The sequence below is a fragment of the Marmota monax genome, unplaced genomic scaffold (genome assembly GCF_021218885.2).
Source record: "Marmota monax isolate L192 unplaced genomic scaffold, Marmota_monax_Labrador192_F-V1.1 WCK01_AAM20220418_F8-fsc00111, whole genome shotgun sequence".
In the NCBI taxonomy this organism is placed as follows: domain Eukaryota; kingdom Metazoa; phylum Chordata; class Mammalia; order Rodentia; family Sciuridae; genus Marmota; species Marmota monax.
In genome coordinates this window covers 6,375,584-6,394,715 of record NW_026695067.1, presented here as the reverse complement: position 1 = coordinate 6,394,715, position 19,132 = coordinate 6,375,584, and the positions used below count along the sequence as shown (strand labels likewise).

At 44.0% G+C, this 19,132-nt stretch overlaps 2 protein-coding genes across 5 annotated transcripts in view; both read right to left on the bottom strand.

Moving 5' to 3' along the window:
* Gramd2a (GRAM domain containing 2A) overlaps positions 1 to 10,944 on the bottom strand; it is a 42,446-nt gene extending 31,502 nt beyond the window's left edge. The window contains exons 1-2 of one of the 2 annotated variants that reach the window (XM_046428132.2): positions 10,837 to 10,922; positions 8,983 to 9,091 (exon numbers count right to left, since the gene is read on the bottom strand). Coding sequence is in view for 1 of the 2 variants with exons in the window: in XM_046428130.2 (XP_046284086.1) it covers positions 10,837 to 10,877 (41 nt within the window). In the remaining variant the exon portion in view is untranslated. Of the gene's footprint in view, positions 1 to 8,982; positions 9,092 to 10,836 lie in introns of both variants that reach the window. The other variant, XM_046428130.2, reaches the window with a different exon arrangement.
* Positions 10,945 to 12,259: 1,315 nt separating this feature from the next.
* Pkm (pyruvate kinase M1/2) overlaps positions 12,260 to 19,132 on the bottom strand; it is a 28,781-nt gene continuing 21,908 nt past the window's right edge. For 2 of the 3 annotated variants that reach the window (XM_046428022.2, XM_058573830.1), the window contains 3 exons: positions 16,302 to 16,468; positions 13,802 to 13,983; positions 12,260 to 12,965 (listed from right to left, as the gene is read on the bottom strand). In XM_046428022.2, the coding sequence (XP_046283978.1) occupies positions 12,859 to 12,965; positions 13,802 to 13,983; positions 16,302 to 16,468 (456 nt within the window). In that variant the 3' untranslated portion in view covers positions 12,260 to 12,858. Of the gene's footprint in view, positions 12,966 to 13,801; positions 13,984 to 16,301; positions 16,469 to 16,840; positions 17,008 to 19,132 lie in introns of all 3 variants that reach the window. The other variant, XM_046428023.2, reaches the window with a different exon arrangement.

Here is a 19,132-nt window from a genome sequence, read left to right as displayed (position 1 = left end):
GTCTCTTAATTGGTGAGTTTAAGCCATTAACATTTAGGGTTATTATTGAGATATGGGTTGTTCTTCCAGCCATATTTGTTTATTTATGTTACTAAACATGGTTTGTTTTCCTCTTTGATTATTTTTCCCCCCTTTACTGTCCTACCTCCCACTGTTGGTTTTCATTGTTATTTTCCATTTCCTCTTCCTGTAATGTTTTGCCAAGGATGTTTTGAAGAGATGGTTTTCTAGCTGCAAATTCTTTTAACTTTTGTTTATCATGGAAGGTTTTAATTTCATCTTCCATCCTGAAGCTTAATTTCGCTGGAAACACAATTCTTGGTTGGAACCCATTTTCTTTCAGTGTTTGAAATATGTTATTCCAGGATCTTCTAGCTTTCAGAGTCTGTGTTGAAAGATCAGCTGTTATCCTGATTGGCTTACCCCTAAATGTAATCTGCTTCCTTTTTCTTGTAGCTTTTAAAATTCTCTCCTTATTCTGTATGTTGGGCATCTTCATTATAATGTGTCTAGGTGTGGGTCTCTTATGATTTTGCACATTCAGCGTCCTGTAGGCTTCTAGGATTTGGGATTCTGTCTCATTCTTCAAGTCTGGGAAATTTTCTTGTATTATTTCATTGAATAGATTGCTCATTCCTTTGGTTTGAAACTCTGTCCCTTCCTGTATCCCAATGACTCTTAAATTTGGTCTCTTGATGTTATCCCATATTTCTTGGATGTTCTGCTCATGGTTTCTTAACAGTCTTGCTGAGCTGTCTATGTTCTTTTCAAGTTGAAATACTTTGTCTTCATTGTCTGATGTTCTATCTTCTAAGTGTTCTACTCTGCTGGTAGTATTCTCAATTGAGTTTTTAAGTTGGTTTATTGCTTCCTGCATTTCTAGGATTTCTGTTTGTTTGTTTTTTATAACCTCTATTTCCCTGTATAGTTGATCTTTTGCTTCTTGGATTTGTTTATGTAATTCATTGTTGAAGTGATCTTTCATGGTCTGACTTTGCTGTCTGATGTCTTCCTTGAGACTCCAGATCATCTGAAGCATGTATATCCTGAATTCTTTATCTGACATTCCATCTGCTGCAGCTATTACCTCTTCTAACGTTGAGTTGATCTGCATTAATTGTGGTCCTTTCTTTCCTTGTCTCTTCATACTGTTCGCGTTCCTTTCTACTTGGTGAAACTGTTGTGCTATTGAATTTTCCCCCTATATATTTATATTGGTCTTGTATAGTTGCAAAGTCTCCCTCGCAGTCACGGGCGGCGGCTCTGCCCCTCCTCCAATTGGGGCAATGTGCCTACCACGCCGGCAGGCCGCTGGGCCTGCTCTGCCGGTCGGTAGCAGGTCCGCCTACCTTGCAGGCGCGGGCGGCGGCTCTGTCCCTCTCCGGGCCGCTAGGCTTGTTCTGTCGGTGGTCGCAGTTCTGCCTACTTTGCAGGCGCAGGCAGCGGCACTGCCCCTCTGCAGGCCTCAGGGGCTGTTCTGCCGGTGGGTCGCAGGTCCGCCTACCTTGCAGGCGCGGGGGGGAGGGGGGCGGCTCTACCCTTCCTCAGGCCACTGGGCCTGTTCTGTCAGTTGCAGGTCTGGCCTGTTCTGTTGGTGGTCACAGTTTCGTCTACCTTGCAGGCGTGGGAGGAGGGGGCGGCTCTGCCTCTCAGCAGGCCGCTGCTCCTCTTCTGCCGGTGGGTCGCAGGCCCGCCTACCTTGCAGGAGTGGTTGGCAGCTCTGCCCCTCCGTGGGCCACTGGGCCTTTTCTGTCGGTGGTCACAGTTCCGCCTACCTGGCAGGCGCGGGGGGTGGGGGGAGGCTCTGCCCCTCAGCAGGCCGCTGGGCCTGTTCTGTGGGTGGTCACAGTTCCGTCTACCTTGCCGGCGCAGGGGGAGGGGCACAACTTATTCTTTATGTATTTTTTTTATGTGGTGCTGAGGATGGAACCCAGTGCCTCACACGTGTGAGGCAAGCGCTCTACCACTAAGCCCCAGCCCTCGATCATCTAACAACTTATTGTTAGGAAATAATTGTACACAAATTTGAAGATATAATAAGAATGTTCACTAAAGTGCAATTAGAAGAGAAAAAAGGAAATCATATAAGTGTCCATTGATAGGGCACAAATTATGGTTTAGAATAGCAATGGAGGGGCTGGGGATGTGGCTCAAGCGGTAGCGCGCTCGCCTGGCATGCGTGCGGCCCAGGTTCGATACTCAGCACCATATACAAACAAACTAAAAAACAAATATTAAAACTATCTCTCTCTCTCTCTCTCTCTCTCTCTCCCTCTCCTCTCCTCTCCTCTCTCTTAAAAAAAAAAGAATAGCAATGGAATAGAAGGTTATATAAGGGGCACTTGCCTGGCACGCGTGAGGCACTGGGTTCGATCCTCAGCACTACATATAAATGAATTTTTAAAAAGGTGTTATGTTCATCTGCAACTAAAAAAAAAAAAAACAGAATTTAAAAAAGAAGGCTATGTGGGCTGGGATTGTGGCTCAGTGGTAGAGCGCTTGCCTAGCATGTGTGAGGCACTGGGTTCGATCCTCAGCACCACGGTTCGATCCTCAGCACCACATATAAACAAAGAAATAAATAATGGGAAATAAATAATGGTCCACCAATAACTAAAAAAAAAGAAAGAAAGGTATGTAAGCATCAAAAATATTTACCAATATTTATTATTAAAATTTATTAAAAATAAGTCACTATTAATGAGGAAGGAGAGCATTATATAATATTGGGGAAACATTATAGAGAACAGAATGTATAATAAAACACATACAGGAGTATATCACTAAAATCCACAATGTTTTTCTCCATGAGTTGAGATTTCACATGCATTTTATTTTCGTATTATAGTCTTCTGTATACTTTGCTTATATTTTATGATCAGAATAAACCCATAAGTTTCATTTGGCAAAAATAATTTTAAAAAATACAAAGAAATAAGAAAAAGAAAATTAAAAATAAATAAATAAATGGGAAAAAAGATGCCAGTTCTCCAAGCTGGTGCACACCTGTAATCCCAGTGATATGGGAAGCTGAAATAGGAGGGTTGCAAATTCAAGGACAGTAGGGGCAACTCAACAAGATCCTGTCTCAAAACTAAATAAGGGCTGGAGGTGTGGCTCAGTGGGAGAATATCCCTGGGTTTAACTCCAGTACTATGGGAAAAAAATAAGAGAAAGAAAAAAATAAAGAAAAGAATAAAAATGTAGAAACCAAAAATAGTTTCAAAGCCAAGTAATATTAATTAAAAAACACCTCTGAAATTCCATATTCCTAAAATCTCCCCCTTTACTATGCGGAAACCCTCAAACTCAAAGACAAAAAGAAACTTGGTTTTATTTGGGGTTTAGTTTCGTTTTTGCAGACAACTAGAATGTTTTTAGATGTTACTTTTTATATTAAGTTTTAAAAATTATCTTAATTATACAAATTTATGGGATACAGTGTGATAACTTGATACATATACAGTGTACTGATTAAATCATGGTAGTTAACCTTTCTATCTCCTTAAACTTAAAAAAAAATTTTAGGGCTGGGGTGGTGGCCCAGTGGTAGAGCACTTGCCTAGCACATGTGAGGCAATGGGTTTGATCCTCAGCACCACCACATAAAAATGAAATAAAGATAATGTGTCTACCTACAATTAAAAAATAAATATTTTAAAAAATACTTTAATTAACAGCAATAATTGTACATATTGATGGGGATACACTGTAATATTTTGATACATGTATATAATATGTGCTGATCAAGTTAGGGTAATTAATATTTCCATCTCCTTTTCATTACCTTGTATTTGGAGACTTTGAGCTACTCTTGTCTAATTATTCATAAAATATGTACTAGATTAATGTGAACTATAGAGAGACTTCATTTTTAAAATGAACTTGGGCCAGGCGTAGTGGCGCATGCTTGTCATCACAGTGGCTCAGGAGGCTGAGGCAGGAGGATCGCCAAGTTCAAAGCCAGCTTCAGCAAAAGCAAGGCACTAAGCAACTCAGTGAGACCCTGCCTCTAAATAAAAATACAAGATAGGGCTAAGGATGTGGCTCAGTGGTCCAGTGCCCCTGAGTTCAATCCCCAGTACCAAAAAAAAAAAAAAAAAAAAGAACTTGGCTGGACTGGGGTTGTGGCTCAGTGGTAGAGCCCTTGCCTCACGTGGGTGAGGCACTGGGTTCAATTCCCAAAACCACATAAAAATAAATGAATAAAATAAAGGTACATCAACAACTAAAAAAATACTTGAAAAAAATGAACTTGGCCAAATTTATGTGATAAAATTGATCAAAATTAGACACACACACACGTAAAACTGGGAAAATCTGAATAAAGTCTATATATCAATGAATTATCTCACTGTCAATTTTTTGGTTGTGAGATGTTACCACTGGGGGAATTGGGTGAAAACTACGTGAGATCCCTCTGTATTATTTCATAAAAGCTCACATAAATCTACAATGATCTCCAAATAAAAAATTTACTTTTAAAGATGAACTTTGAGCTAGGGCTATAGCTCAGTGATAGAATGCTTGCCCAGTATGCATAGGTGCTAGGCTTGATTCCTAGCACCAATCAATCAATCAACAGACACCAATAAATAAATAAATAAGTATTGATTAAATTTTGCACCTTGAAAAGGAAAACAAAACAAAACAAAAAAAAAAAACAGGAAGGTCTTTTCAGAGCCAGGTGGGGTAGAATCATCACAGAGTTTCTCCAAGCTGGAGGCCCTGCCGTGAAAGTACCTTTTGGTGAGAACACACTGTGTACCAGGCCATTACATAGCCTGAGGACCTTTGAAGGAGGCCAGATGTGAATTCATGAAGAACAAACAACTCAGAGCATTAACTTAGGGAACAAGAATTGGAGCCAGATCTGTCTGAAAGCTCAGGCCCTTCCTACTGTATCACATTGACTACAAATCTGGGAATGACTTAAAAGACACCAAAACATAACAAAAACCTATTTCAGTGTTACCTGTATCAAAGAACTTGGTATAAAGAAATAAATATTTGAGTGATTTAAAAAGGTGGAATTGTATTTAGATAGCAGGAATTTTAAAATGTGAGCATATGCCGGGTATGGTGGTGCATGTCTGTAATCCCAGTGGCTTGGGATGCTGAGGCAGGAGGATCATGAGTTCAAAGCCAGCCTCAGCAAAAGTGAGGCACTAAGCAACTGAGTGAAACCCTGTCTCTCTATAGAATACAAAATAGGGGATGTGGCTGTGTGGTTGAGCACCCCGGAGTTCAATACCTTGTACCAAAACAAAACAAAAAAAAATGAGCATGTATGTGAATATCATTCCTTAGGTATGTCACTGTGGTCCTGATTATCAAAAAGTACTTTCCAACACCCAAATGGACTGTGCTCTATTTAGTGATCCTTCACCGAGGAATGAACTTTTGTCTTTGTGTTCCTTCTTTGATAAAAAGTGATCACTCCTAGTGAGATCAGTGCAGTCAGGGCCATGACCACTCCTACTTTCTCTTCTCTGGTTTTATCTGCAAGGTCCATTAGCTTTCCCACTTTCTGCTTTTATATCAAGCCAACTGGTTATTTTTAATCCTCTAAAGTCTTCTCCCATCTGTATGGACCCAGTTGACAGCCTATGGTAAATCACATCCCTGGAGACAGGTAAGGGAAGTCCTATTGGGTCTGAATAAAGGGGCATATTTCTGAATAGAGAGCATTTCACTTTTATTAGATTCTCAATGTACCTGATAACTCCAAAATGATCGAAACTACTTGTTTAGTCTAATCAGTAACGAAATGGGCTTAAAATAGAAACTTCAAAACTAATCACTTAAAAATAATAAACAGCTAGCATGGAACACCTCCCTGGTGCTTCATCTGTGATCTCTGAAAAGTATTTCCTGCTAAAAGGAACTGGGATCCTTGGAGATAAAGCTGATTCCAGATAGAGGTAGGAAATGCACAAATGAGCCTAAAACCTCTAAACATACCACAAAGAAAGGAAGCCATCAAAGTCCGGCCTTGTGGCACAAAGACTTAGGAGCCAATTTAAAGATGGGAAAATCGAGCCAGTCGTGGTGGCCTGTAATCCTAGAGTCTCAGAAGGCTGAGGTAGGAGGATCATGAATTCAAAACCAGCCTCAGCAAAAGTGAGGCATTAAGCAACACAGTTGAGACCCTGTCTCTAAATAAAATACAAAATAGGGCTGGGTATGTGGCTCAGTGGTTGAGTGCACCTGGGTTCAATTCCTGGTACTCCACCCCCCCATCCCCCCTACCCTCCCCACCCCCAGCCAAAAAAAAAATTGATACACACTTAGCATGCATAAAGCCCTGGGTATTATCCCCCAGCACTAAATGGAAAAAAAAAAAAAAAGGTCAACTTGAGCATCAATAAAAATGATGTCTACAAGGATCTGAAACATACATATCAAATATATATCAAAAATATGCATTAAATATTCAAACATGTTTAAAACCATGATACCATAGTAATATAAAATTACTCATTGGTTACCTTTGGTGTATACAAGGGACCCATTTCATGATTTTGAAAACCAGTAAATATGAGAAAAAAGTCAAGCATTTATTCTGCCTATCTAGTACTAGCTATACTTTAGAGTAAACACATAGTTGAAGAGGCAACACTTCTTTTTATAGAAAGATTATGGGTAATAAATGAATAAAGATGACAGAATTAGATTAATACCATTTTCAATCTCTAATTAAATAATGGGTCTAATTAAATAATCATCAATGGCTACTCACATCCCCCAAACAGAAAGAAACAAACTTTGTAAGCTTCCTGAAGTGCACAATGTTCCCGAAATTGGACCAGGAATCTAGATCCAACTCCCAATTTATATGAAATTCAGGAGTCAGGGAACATTTAAAACAATATCAACAACCTGGGAAATGGTACAGGACAAATAACCTAGAGTTTTTGCAAGAAAAAAGGAAGAAATGGAAGGGGAACCTATAGTGTAAGGATTATAGAGATACAGATATTCACAGTGTCAACTAATTATGTAAACCTCATTTAAATTCCTATTAAAATAAACAAATAGTACAAAGACATTTAGGAGACACTGGGGAAATTCAAATGCTGACTTTAAGGAGTTACTGACATTTTTTAAGGAATAATAATGATATTGTCATAATATTTTTTAAAGATCTTACCTCTTATAGATCACCTGAAATATGTACGGATGAAATAATATAATAGCTTAGGTATGCTTCAAAACAATCCAGAAAAGAAGGAGGGAGAAGAGAGGTACATGTGAAACAACTTGGCCTGTGACTTGATCATTGTTGAAGCTGGTGATGGACACATGCCACTTATTACACTATTTTCTCTCCTTTTCTGTGTATGTTTGAGACTTTCCACAGCAAAAACAGTTAGCAATTAAAAATATTAACATTTTTCAATTTGGTAATGAAGGAAGCCCTGTATGAACATCATTTCTGAGATCATATCACTGGGCTATTTTAAAATAAAATTTCTGAAGAGGTTCTTAAAAATTCAAAAATTATACCAAATTATGTTATGTGCATGTATCAATATGTAACAACAAATAGTACTATAATGTATAATTATAATGTATCTATAAAAATGACCTTATTAAAAAATTCAAAAATTCTTTTAGGGGCTGGGAATGTATCTCGGTGGTAGAGCAAATGCTTAGCATGTACAAAGTCCTCGATTAGATCCCCAGCACTACCAAAAAAAAAAAAATTGAATTGTTTTGTGTGGTATAAATGATCATCAGCAAGTTTTAAGTAATTTGGTTAAATGGAACATTATTAGAAATACTTAGTTGTTTGAAACAGACATTATTATTACTGTGTGTATATATGTGAATGCATGATCAATGTGATTCTGCAACCTGTATAAGCAGAAAAATGAGGTATTATATCCCATCTATTTCAAATGTATGATATGTCAAGGTCATTGAACTGTCATGTGTAACTAATTAAAACAAATTTAAAAGAGAGAGAGAGAGAGAGAAATTGTTATAACCAGGAACAACCGTTGGCTCAGGCAAACCATCTACACTGAGGCTCTGACCCTCAGTCAGAGAAAAAAAATGCCAGAAGGATATTGACAATTACTAAATATATCTTTGACAGGCTATGTCAATACTTGAAGGAGAAAAGTAATTCGTGTTTGATTTAAACTAATTCTTTAAGTACTTTGGTTTTCAGGTTTAAAAAATAGTGCCAACCAAAAACTCATGTCTGCTTAAAAAATTAACAGTGTAAAATAAGCCAACAAATAAATAGATAAAAATTAATGATATAATTTTAAACATCACTGAGGAAACAATAATTTAGGACAAGGATTTCAAGATTGGTTCAACTGCCACAGATTATTAAAACATTCCAGTCCTAAATTCTAATCAAGCATTTCCCCAACTAATAAAAATGTGTAGTCGTGGGAGGAGGGAAGAGGAAACACTTTGTCTCTTAGAGGCTATGTTCTGGAGAACAATGCCTTCCTTTGGAATCTATGCCATAGCAGACAGGTACACCTCAGGGAGGCTGATACTTCTTAATTACCCAGGAAGCTCCATTCCCAGGGGTTTCTGTTCTCCCTCTCATCCTTCCTCTCCTCCACTAGTAAATAGCTGGGGAGTTAATCAAAGGTTCAAAAGTTGGTGATAACAGACGGTGACAAACTGATGCCCTGCAGCTCAGGTGAGCAGTGGCACAGTGGCCAAGATGGACTTTATGTCAAATTTGCATCAGAGATGGCTGAAGGATCAGGAGAGTTTATTTTCGTTTCTCGGAAAAAAAGAAAAAGAAAAAGAAAAACAAATCATGTTCAGACTCAGACACTAGATACCAAAGTAGAATTCTGCACTTCTTGATGACATGGGCAATCAGGGCAAAGGGGAAATTATGGGAAGAAATGAAACACCTTCAGAAATAGAGGAGGAAACACACTAGTTGGCAGAATCCCTGAACAACTGCATGGAGAATGCCATCAAGGAGTCCCATATCCTTACCTTATGGTAAAACAGGCCAGAGAGGGAAGCAATTTGCTCCAAGTCACAGCAAAACAGGAACAGTGTGAGGTTTACGACTGATTTCCAGAGTGAGGCTCCTCATGCCAATCTATAAATATGGAACGTGGCATTCAAGGGCCAAGCAAAAGCTTAACCAGCTTAAGGACTGGGGGGAGCCAACACAGCGGGCACTAGCAGCTCAAGAAGGGATGGAGGGGCAGGGAAGCAGCGTAAATCATTTTTAGATGCGGTGACCTTAACCCTAGCAAGTGAGGCAGCATCCTAGGTGCATGAATTAGAATACAGGTCTTTCTAATCTGTGTTAAATTTTAGCTTTGAGGATTCAACCTAAACTCAGAAATTTGAAAGCAACCAGCAACATCAAGGAATAGATGGGGCCCAGGCTGATCTCTCTAGCTTATTTAGAAAATCATCTCAACTAGAAGTTGAGAAGTACTCCCATTTGGCCCCGACAGAAACTCTCCTGGAAGCTCAGGGCAGCCCTTGTCAGCCTTGCTCTCTGGATCTGCCCATTTGTCTCAGAGATGCCTGCCATCTATTACCTCAAACCTAAGAGTGACTGCAGCATGGAATGGATGGGACTCTGGCAAACCTGACCAGAAGACCATGGAAGGGACAAATTGGTCCCCTCACTATAGAATGGGAGGGACACTTTCCTCTCCACCTCTTCCACCCTGCCTTGTCTTTATTCTGAAAAGAACTGAATTCAGTGCCAGCGAGAGGTGTACAGGGGTAGGGAGACAGCACAAATTGTCAGACTACTTTCTATCATTCCGTAGGAGACTGACCTCTGCAAGGACAGGCATCTTTGAACAATCATGTATGGTGAGGAAGGGGACAAGCAAAGCAAGAACAAATGAAGCTGGCTAGAAGCCCTCCAAAGCCTTTTAGGGACAGAGCAGAGGGAGAGCCCTAGATCCACACCCAGGAACAAGTGTGGATCTAGGGCTGATTTGGGCACAGGCTCACATTCACACTACTTGGCTTCAGGCTACCTGGCCAGGGGTGCAGGGCTGTCCACCAGAGCTCAGACTGGTGTTGGGACCTGGGCAGGGGCAGGAATTTACAGCTTCATTCACTGACTCTATTTTTCCCTATATAATCCCATTCCCAGGTCCCCAAAACTTCATGGAGCAAAACCCACAATTCTTAATGTCCTCTGCAATGCCACCTGCTGTCTGCTCTAGCCCCTTACTCTCCCCCATTTGCAAGAACTTTCCTTCCTCCCAGGTCGACTTTGACCAGCTTTCCAGGCTTGAAGACCGGCCCCAGCCCGCCCAGCCTGGCGCACGGGCGCGGCCGAGTCGTGCTGGGACAGCTCCGCGCTGACTCCCGGGCAGCTACGAGCCGCTACAAGTGTAGATCCGGCAGAGAGGAAACGGCAAGACCCTGCAGGGGCCAGCAGGGAAGCCACAGACTTTGAGTGGAGGGCATTCGGGACTGGTCGATATGGAGGGTAATGAATAAATAAATATATGAATGAATGAATGAATGAATGAACGAACTGCAGCGATGGTGGCGGGCAGCGATGGATTCATACTGTGCCCTCCATTGCTCTAATGCCGCCGGGACCGAACTTCAGCCCCCAGGTTCGGCACCCTTAGAAACATCCCGTCCCCACACGAACACCTAACAGCTCCGTAGGCGCCCAGCCCGCGCGGTGCCGCTCTGGACCCGAAGCCGCTTTCCCCGCAGTCAGAAAGTGCCTGCCCTGGGGGTAGAATGCACTGAGGTGGTGTGGGGCCCCGGAGCTGCTCTGCTCCACGAGACATTGAGCCCCTCGAAGTGGCTTCTGGAGTCGCAGACCCAGTCCCAGGGCCGCAGCTTCCTTACCTGTCCTCCTCTGTGGCCTCGCTCCGGTTCAGAGCGGTCATCCCGGCGCCTACTCCAGACCCAGCACCGCGCTCGGGACCCAGAGCCCGAGAACCCCGCCCGCCCCGGGCAGAGCCCGCCTTCACCCGCCAATTGGCTGCTCTGTGGGCCGGGCCAGCCCATTGGCCAAGACTTCCCCTCTCCTGACCGCCCAGGTGAGGCCCCTATCTCTACACAGATCCGCATTCTGGATTCCCAGAATGCGAGGTCCTGGCAGATAGCGCCCAGGTCTACATACCTACGGGTCCTCACATAGAGCCCCTTTTAAATTTTGTCCTCCTAGTCTTGGAGCGCGGTGCCCTCTACAGGAACGCAATCCTGCACTCCTACAACCCCTCCCAACGTTGAGATCCAGGGTGTTCCAATTTGGGACAACAGGGAAAATTTTTAACATGACAGTCAAAAATCCAGGTCACCAAGAATGCAAGGCCCAACATTTCTTTAATTTTTTACTAGTGGATGGACCTTTACATGTGGTGCTGAGAATTGTACCCAGTGCCTCACACATGCTAGGAAAGTGCTCTACCACTGAGCCACAACCCCAGCATTATTTTTATAAGGAATCTGAGTTGGGAAGCAGGTATCAAGAGGTCAGTGATTGGTGTAACTGACAATAAACTGGGCTGAGCCGTGCAATTACGAATGGACCCAGAAGTTTTAGTTTTTAATATTGCTTGCCTGCAGGCCCCTTTCCCCACCAGGTTATTTGGTCCTTGAGTTTCAGGAGAGGGACAGACTCAATCCCATTCTTACTCTACCCACCCACCCACCTTGATCCTGCTGTTATCATGAAGAGAGCCATCAACATACAGAGACCCAAAGGGGGAAACTGTCCACAAACTTTCTGCACCTCAGGGCAGAATCGGAGAGCAGGGACTCAACCTCAGTTCCCTTAATAGCCTTCTACTGGGGCTGGGGTTATGGCTCAGTGGTAGAGTGCTTGCCTAGCGTGTGAGGTACTGGGTTCGATTCTCAGCACCACATATAAATAAATTCATAAAATTCCACTAATAAGTAAAGAAAATAGCTTTCTACTACAGGCAGCCTAAAGTGGAAGACCAACTAGTGCAAGGGCTACTTCACTCTAGGATTACACACCAGTGTAGTCTCAGGAGAAACTTCGTGCCTGCCTTCTCCCATCTTTGGCCCAAAAAAGGCATTACCCAGGGGTGGGAAGTTTTAGACAAAACCAGCCCAGTATGCTGGGAGTAATCTGCAACTCAAGGTAGTAAGCTACTGCCTTCCTAGCTGCCTCTGCACCCTGCAGATGGGCAAGTGATCTAAAACTCCCACCACAGGGCACAGGGCTGTTGCCATTTCCACCTGCTCAGGGGGCAGGGTTCAGCCTCCCCCCAGCCCCCACCAAGCAGAAGAAAGAAACAGGTGCTTCAGCTGTTGTTTATTGACATACAGGTAGGCTCTATAGCAACAGGCCTGGAGGTGGCTGCAGTGTGGGGAAAATGGAAGGCAGGGGGTGGAGTGTTTTTCTGCAGCATGAACGTCAGTCCAGTGGAGTGCAGGAGAACAACACAGTACACAACAAGGTGGAGTGAGGGAGGCTGAGGCAGTTGGGGAAGCAAATAAGCGTCAGGGTCCGTTTGCATACACTGGAATCACTGCCCTACACCCTAAGCTCCTACCCCAGCTGGCTGTCTCCTGACCCCAGGCCAGGGCTAGGAGTTCTCTGGGCATCCACTTTCTACAGGAACTAACTAGAGGAGAAGGAATGTCACCTTCTTTCCATAGCTCTGGAAGCCTCCAGTCTTACGTTCCTCTTTTGCCCCTTTTTGGGTGGGACCACATGATGCAGCCAGGCTCTGGCTATCCCACTCGAGCAGGGTCTAAAAACAGACTTAATCTTCCCTGGTGTCCCAGCCCACCAGTGCCACACTACAGCCTAGAGTGAGCACTAGAAGCATTGCTGGCCTAATGGATGGGTTGGGGAAGGGGATAGGGCAGGGGTAGAAGGGGATCCAGGGATCATCATGGCACAGGTACTACACGCATGGTGTTGGTGAAGCCAGAGCCAGGGCGCCATCCAGTCAGCACAATGACCACATCTCCCTTCTTGAAGAAGCCTCGAGCCTTGCCTGAAGAAAAAAGATTGGTGAATAAAAACCAAGCCAAGCAGGTATGAACCTGAGGCAAATGCCCACATCAAGAAGCCCTGCTTGGTGGCACACGCCTGTAATCCTAACAACTCAGGAAGCTGAGGCAGGAGGATCATGGTTTCAAAGCCAGCCTCAGCAACTTAGAAAGGCTCTGGGTCTCTAAATAAAATATATAAAGGGACCAGGGAAGTGGCTCAGTGGTTAAGCACCTCTGGGTTCAATCTCTGGTATTACAAAAAAAAAAAAAAAGCAATCAGCAGCCACTAGTCAAAACTGGCTAACAATTACTCCCTCACACCACAAGGTGGTGCCACAGGGAAAGGGGAAGAGAGTAAAGTCTGGTTTATACTCTAGAAGGTCAGAGCTAGCTGCTTCATCTCATCCCATGACCTCCTAGCTTTTGGGTACAAAGACCAAATCAGCACATAAATCTTTGTGTGCGCCACTCCACCATACAGTAGCCCTAGTCAATTTTATATAAAGAAAACCTCAGTAATAAATAAGCAGATGCCAAGTAATGGACAATTAATTTCACCTGGTGCCCCAGAGAGAGAGACTAAAGAAAAGGAGTAAGATGCTTAGCCCCACCACTCAAAGACCCCTCTTCCCTTACATTCTCTCTTTATAGAATGGGAGAGGATTCTGAAAAAACATTTCCATTGAGTATGAAGAGCAGTCAGCTGGGCCTCTTGTCCCAGAATGGATGGAGTTTGCATGCCTCCGTTTGTATTCCCCAAACCTACAGCATCTCAGAAAAACCAGAGCTCAATCACTCCTTCCCTTCTAAGCTCCAGCCCTTGCTCCCAGCTACGCACCAACATTCATGGCCAAGTTCACTCGGAGGTCCACATCCTCAGCCCAGGCATCCTGGACTGGATCCTTACACACCACAGGGAAGATGCCACGGTACAGGTGGGCCTGGCGAGCTGTCTGGGGATTCCGTGTCACGGCAATGATGGGAGCACGTGGGCGGTATCTGGCTACCTGGTGAGCAGACCTGAGATGCAATGGGAACAGGAAGAGACCATTAAATAGTGTCCCAGAAGCCTCCCAGGAAGCACAACATGGCCTTCGGCAGTAGCTCACTCTAATCCAACTCACTTCGCCAGCCTGAAAGAGCTATTCCCGGGCTTCCCTTGGAATGTAGGGAACTGCCTCCCAAGGCTGGGGAGCTCCTAATTTTGTACCTTCCCCTCCAAAAGGCTACGTTGCCATTTGCCCTCCATTCCATCCCCTCCCATTGGCTGATCATCCCCACATGGCCCACTGGTTGCAAGAACCTCTAAATTCTTCCATTTGGCCAGAAAGGCAGCCCTGGCCCAACCTCATCAGCACCCATTGCTCTTGCTGCCAGCCAACAGCTACAAGCCAAGCACCATGTGAAAAGCACCTAATTCTTGAAAGGGGCAAAGAACTGCAGCACACGGCTGGGATCGTGGCTCAGCTTGCCTATCACGTGTGAGGACCTGGGTTTGATACTCAGCACCAATAAAAATATATAAATAAAAGATATCGTGTCCAACAAATATTAAAAAAAAAAAAAAAAACCCACAGCACAGTGACCAGCCCTCAGGGAATCAACATGACACTTCAACTGTTATATCCCCTTCCCTACCCCACATGGTTCCCAGGTCCCCCAAGTAGTCTCAGCAACTGAACTTTAGAGTCTCAAGATCAAACCTGAGTAACAAAAGAAATCTTAGAAGTTCTATGATATAATATAGAACCCAGGTGAGCAGGTAGAACTCTGGGTGCTACACAAAAGGCAAAAACAGAATGGTGGTGTGGAAGCATGTCCAGGAACTCTGAAATCCCTCTGCCAACTGCTTCCTTGAACACTGACACTATACATTTAGAGATGCAGATGTGTTTCAGAAATTGGGGAGCGCCTTGCAGAAAGAACTGGGCCCTAGAAGGCAAGCTCTGAGGATACACAACAGGTGTCAGGGAAATTTAAGATGATCACAGCAGAACACTGCTTCAAGTTTGGCCTCCATACACATCCTTCATGGAGAAATAGCTCTTGAAGTCCAGTCCAGCTGAGTGAAATCCCAGAAGACTAGAGCTAAAAATAGCCAAATAGCAAGGGTTGGCCCTTTCCACAAAGGTCAATCCTAATGGTTGTTTAGGCAAGAGCGTGGAGCCTCTGCTGAGGGAATCCACACAGACCCTGTAACCTGGTGCTTTGGGAAGCCCACTTGCCACTCCTCAGTGCATGGGCACTGCCTGTCTCTCCTCTTTACCCTGACCTCCCCCATCCTGCTGTGGAGGTCAAGGGGGACACTCCCCAGACTAGAAGATTGAGAGACAGTAAGACAATGTCCCAGGCTAGGAAGGAACCTCAAACCCAAGACCAACCACAGGCCTGAATACCTTAGCTCCAAAGAATACCAGCAAAATGGCATAGCAACCTTTCCTAGACTGGACAGACTCATCTTTGGGGTGCAAACAGGAACCAGTGTACCAAATAGGGGCATAGTGAACAGCATTAATTTTCCAAATGATTTTTTAAAAAGTACACAGTAACTACTACAAACAAAACTGGTTGTCTTATGCTATTATTTTTTAATTTTTTAGTTATATTAGACACAATATCTTTATATGTGGTGGTGAGGATAGAACCCAGGGCCCCGCACATGGTAGGCGAGCACGCTACCACTGAGCCACAACCCCAGCCCCTATCTTATGCTATTTTAAAGACCAATTTTTGTAGGGAGAATACTGGAGATTGAACCCAGGGGCCCTTTACCACTGAACTACACCCACACTTTTTTTTTTTTAAATTCTAAAACAGGATCTTGCTAAGTTCTTTATGGTTTCACTAAATTGCTGAGATTATTGGTGTACACCATTTAAAAGCTAGAAGACCAGCTTTTAAATATCAAATAACCATTTGCAGTTGGTACTTAGAGCTTATCCATCATTATGCAATTTTTAATAGTTCACTGTGAATCATTTGCTTTGTTTATCCATTTTTTTTTTTTATGTGGTGCTGAGGATCGAACCCAGTGCCTCACACGTGCAAGGCAAGCGCTCTGCCACTGAGCCACAACCCCAGCCCCAGAATCATTTGCTTTGCATCCAAATGATTTAACATATTTGTTGAATGCTGCCTATACTATAGTCCTCCAGGCGCGAGGAAGGAACTCTGCCCATGCTGGGATCCTGGACTGAGGGAGCTGGGAAGGTGGCAGCTAGACAGTCCTTACCTTGACTCAGCATCATCTGAACACTGTTCAATGCACAACTCCCAGGACCCCCAAGGAGAGGTGCCACAGACCAGGGTATCCTCAGGGAGCCACTGCCACCTCCTACCTGCCAGACTTGGTGAGCACGATAATGGCCCCACTGCAGCACTTGAAGGATGCCTCCACAGCACCCACGGCGGCGGCTTCTGTGGGGTCGCTGGTAATGGGCGCCAGGCGGCGGAGCTCCTCAAATAATTGCAAGTGGTAGATGGCAGCCTCTGCCTCACGGGCAATCTAGGGGAGCAATATCCGTCCAGAGGGACAAGAGGGGGACAGAGCTTTGTCACAAAGGGAAAGGACGGAGAAAAAGTTACAGACAACTGGCAAGGAACATATCCCTGGGCACAAAGGCCAAGAGGAGCATAGTCACTGGAGGTTTGGAGATGAGCAAGAGCAAAACTCCACAGGAAGCAGTCCTTCACCAGGTGCCTGTGACTTCTACCATGCCTATTGAGACAAAGGACCCTTTGATCCTGCCCTGTCATGACCTCCCTGGCTGCCTTCCTGCAGATGAGAAGAGGCTGTGTGCCAGGGCCAAGTGCAGGGCTGGCTGGAGCAAGCAAGAAGTTGGTTATCCTACAGTGGTACCTGCCCTTGGGGCCCTACCTGCCAGACTCCGTCAGAACTATCAAAGCTGCTGCTAAACACTTATAAGAAGCCTCCACGCTGCCCATAGCCATGGCCTCCATAGGGTCTGTGGAGAGACAGGAGGCTCGTGCAAGTTCTTCAAACAGCTTGCTGTGGTACATGGCAGCCTCAGCCTCCCGAGCTATCTGTAAGGTTTAGGAGAAGGAAGGGCAAGGAAAAGAGATAAAGAAGGAAAAAAAAAAAAAAAAAACAAACCAAACAAAACAAGAGACAACACATGGAAAGATAGAACGGGGAATTAATAAGAGAGGAAGGTAAGATAACCTTAGGTTAAATCTGTCGTTCAGGCAGACACAGAGGCAGAACGGTGGAAGTCCACCTGCTTTAGGAGGTATGGAGAATTTTGTGCTTCAACTTATGTTTCTTCCCCTCTGATATAGGGGAAACTGGGACTTCCATCCTAGAAGGATTTTTTTTTTGTTGTTAGAGCCATAGTAATATGGTGGGTAGGCTCTAGCAGCTGGGCATAAAGACATGCCTAGACTGAACCCACACTACTCCCTGGCAGAGGACTTGACCACGCTGCCTCATGACACAGCTTATAGCAAGAAACAGGGCCTCCTTCCTCACATGGCTGTCTGGATGAGGCAGGGTTGCCTCATGGATAAAGTATATTTTCCAAGGCCTGCCATGGAAACAGACTGAACAACGCTGCAAAGCTGGGGTCAACATAAAGCCAGAGCTACACGGCTGAATTCTCAAATTAGGAGAAGGGAAACTGGCTAACTTGCGAGGGGCACTTTGCACAGCCATGTGAAGATATGGAGGCCTGTGGGAGCATGCAGACATGTTTAACAAGACATTTGATTAAAATCTAATGATTAAAATGGTCATAAGAAAGCCAGTAAGTTATTTATAGACTGCCTGCTCAGATAAGACTAAGAAAGAAAATTTAAGCTTTAGAGGATTATAATGCCATTATCAGTACCTTAGTGAACGGTAGATAAGACTAATACCATCTTATTAATTCAGCAGTATAAGCAGATGCGTGCCAGGGTATACCAGGTTAAAAGTGTTCTTTTTATAAGAATGGAGTGCATGCAGCCCAAAGGATAGCGGACATGAACAGGAAACAGGACCATACCTGGTACTGCCTAGCTCTTAATATGGGTCATGAATTGCATCAGTTAGACATAGGAGAAAGCCATGAATTGTTAAGGGAGGCTGTGGCGGCCAGTGTTAACTGATAATAGAAAGGAGAGGCCTGTACCACCTGGAGGAGCAGCTACTACCTGGCCCAGACCTCATAACTTATCTTCTGAGAAGTGCCATGCAATCCAAGCCTTGCAGCTCTAAGATGCCTGTCCATTCACAGAAAGACCAGGGTATGGAAGAAATGACATGGAATTCAGAACCCAGAGCTGAATCTTAGTCTCTGACCTCACTACAGTCCCCAAATAAAGACTTCTCCTTATCTGCTGTTAGAGTACAATGCTGCAGGAGACAAGACTGGTTTTGAAGTCAGCAGACCTGTTCTCAAACCCAGGCTTTATATTCATGTAACCTGCAACTACAAACTGAAGTAATGGGAGATATGAAGATTATGTGGACACAGGATTTGACATGATATTTACTAATAATGGCAGGGAATATTTAATGTTTAGGTTATAATTAAATATTTCAGCTAATCCATTTTAGGACAAGGTCTTGAGATATTAAGTGACTTGTCCAAAGACATAACAGTACTCACAATCTGGTTTCAAAGTTCAATAAATCAAGTCAAGGTCAGAGGCCAGAAAGTCACATAACTAAGCAAGACATAGAGGGGGGACATGTAGAGATGCAGAAAGGTGGCTACTCCAGAGGTGATAGGCTGAGGGGCACTTTCACCTGGGACAGACTTAGGAGCACCCTTCCATAGGGCAGCTTTGAGAATATGCCAAGAGTATCTGACCACTGGAACAGCAATCATATCACACAAATGGGGTGATGTATGGATGGCCCAGGGCCAGGCTATAGAAACATCCCTGGGAAAAGGGATGAGGTTTCTACCCATTTCGACATGGGGAAATTCACCAGGATGCCTTAAGGACTAGAATCTTGGGTAGGAACTCAGTTCACTACCAGAAGGCTACTTAAGCCCAGTAACAGGATATATATAAAGTAAAAGAGATACTTAGTACAGAGTTGGTTTGTTTTTTCAGTTATTTGAGGACCTGAAGAAAAGGGGGATAACACAAAGGGCAAGGTTCCTTTGCTGGCTAGAAAGGGAACAGATACAGGGAAATTTCACTGAGGTGTATGTTATAG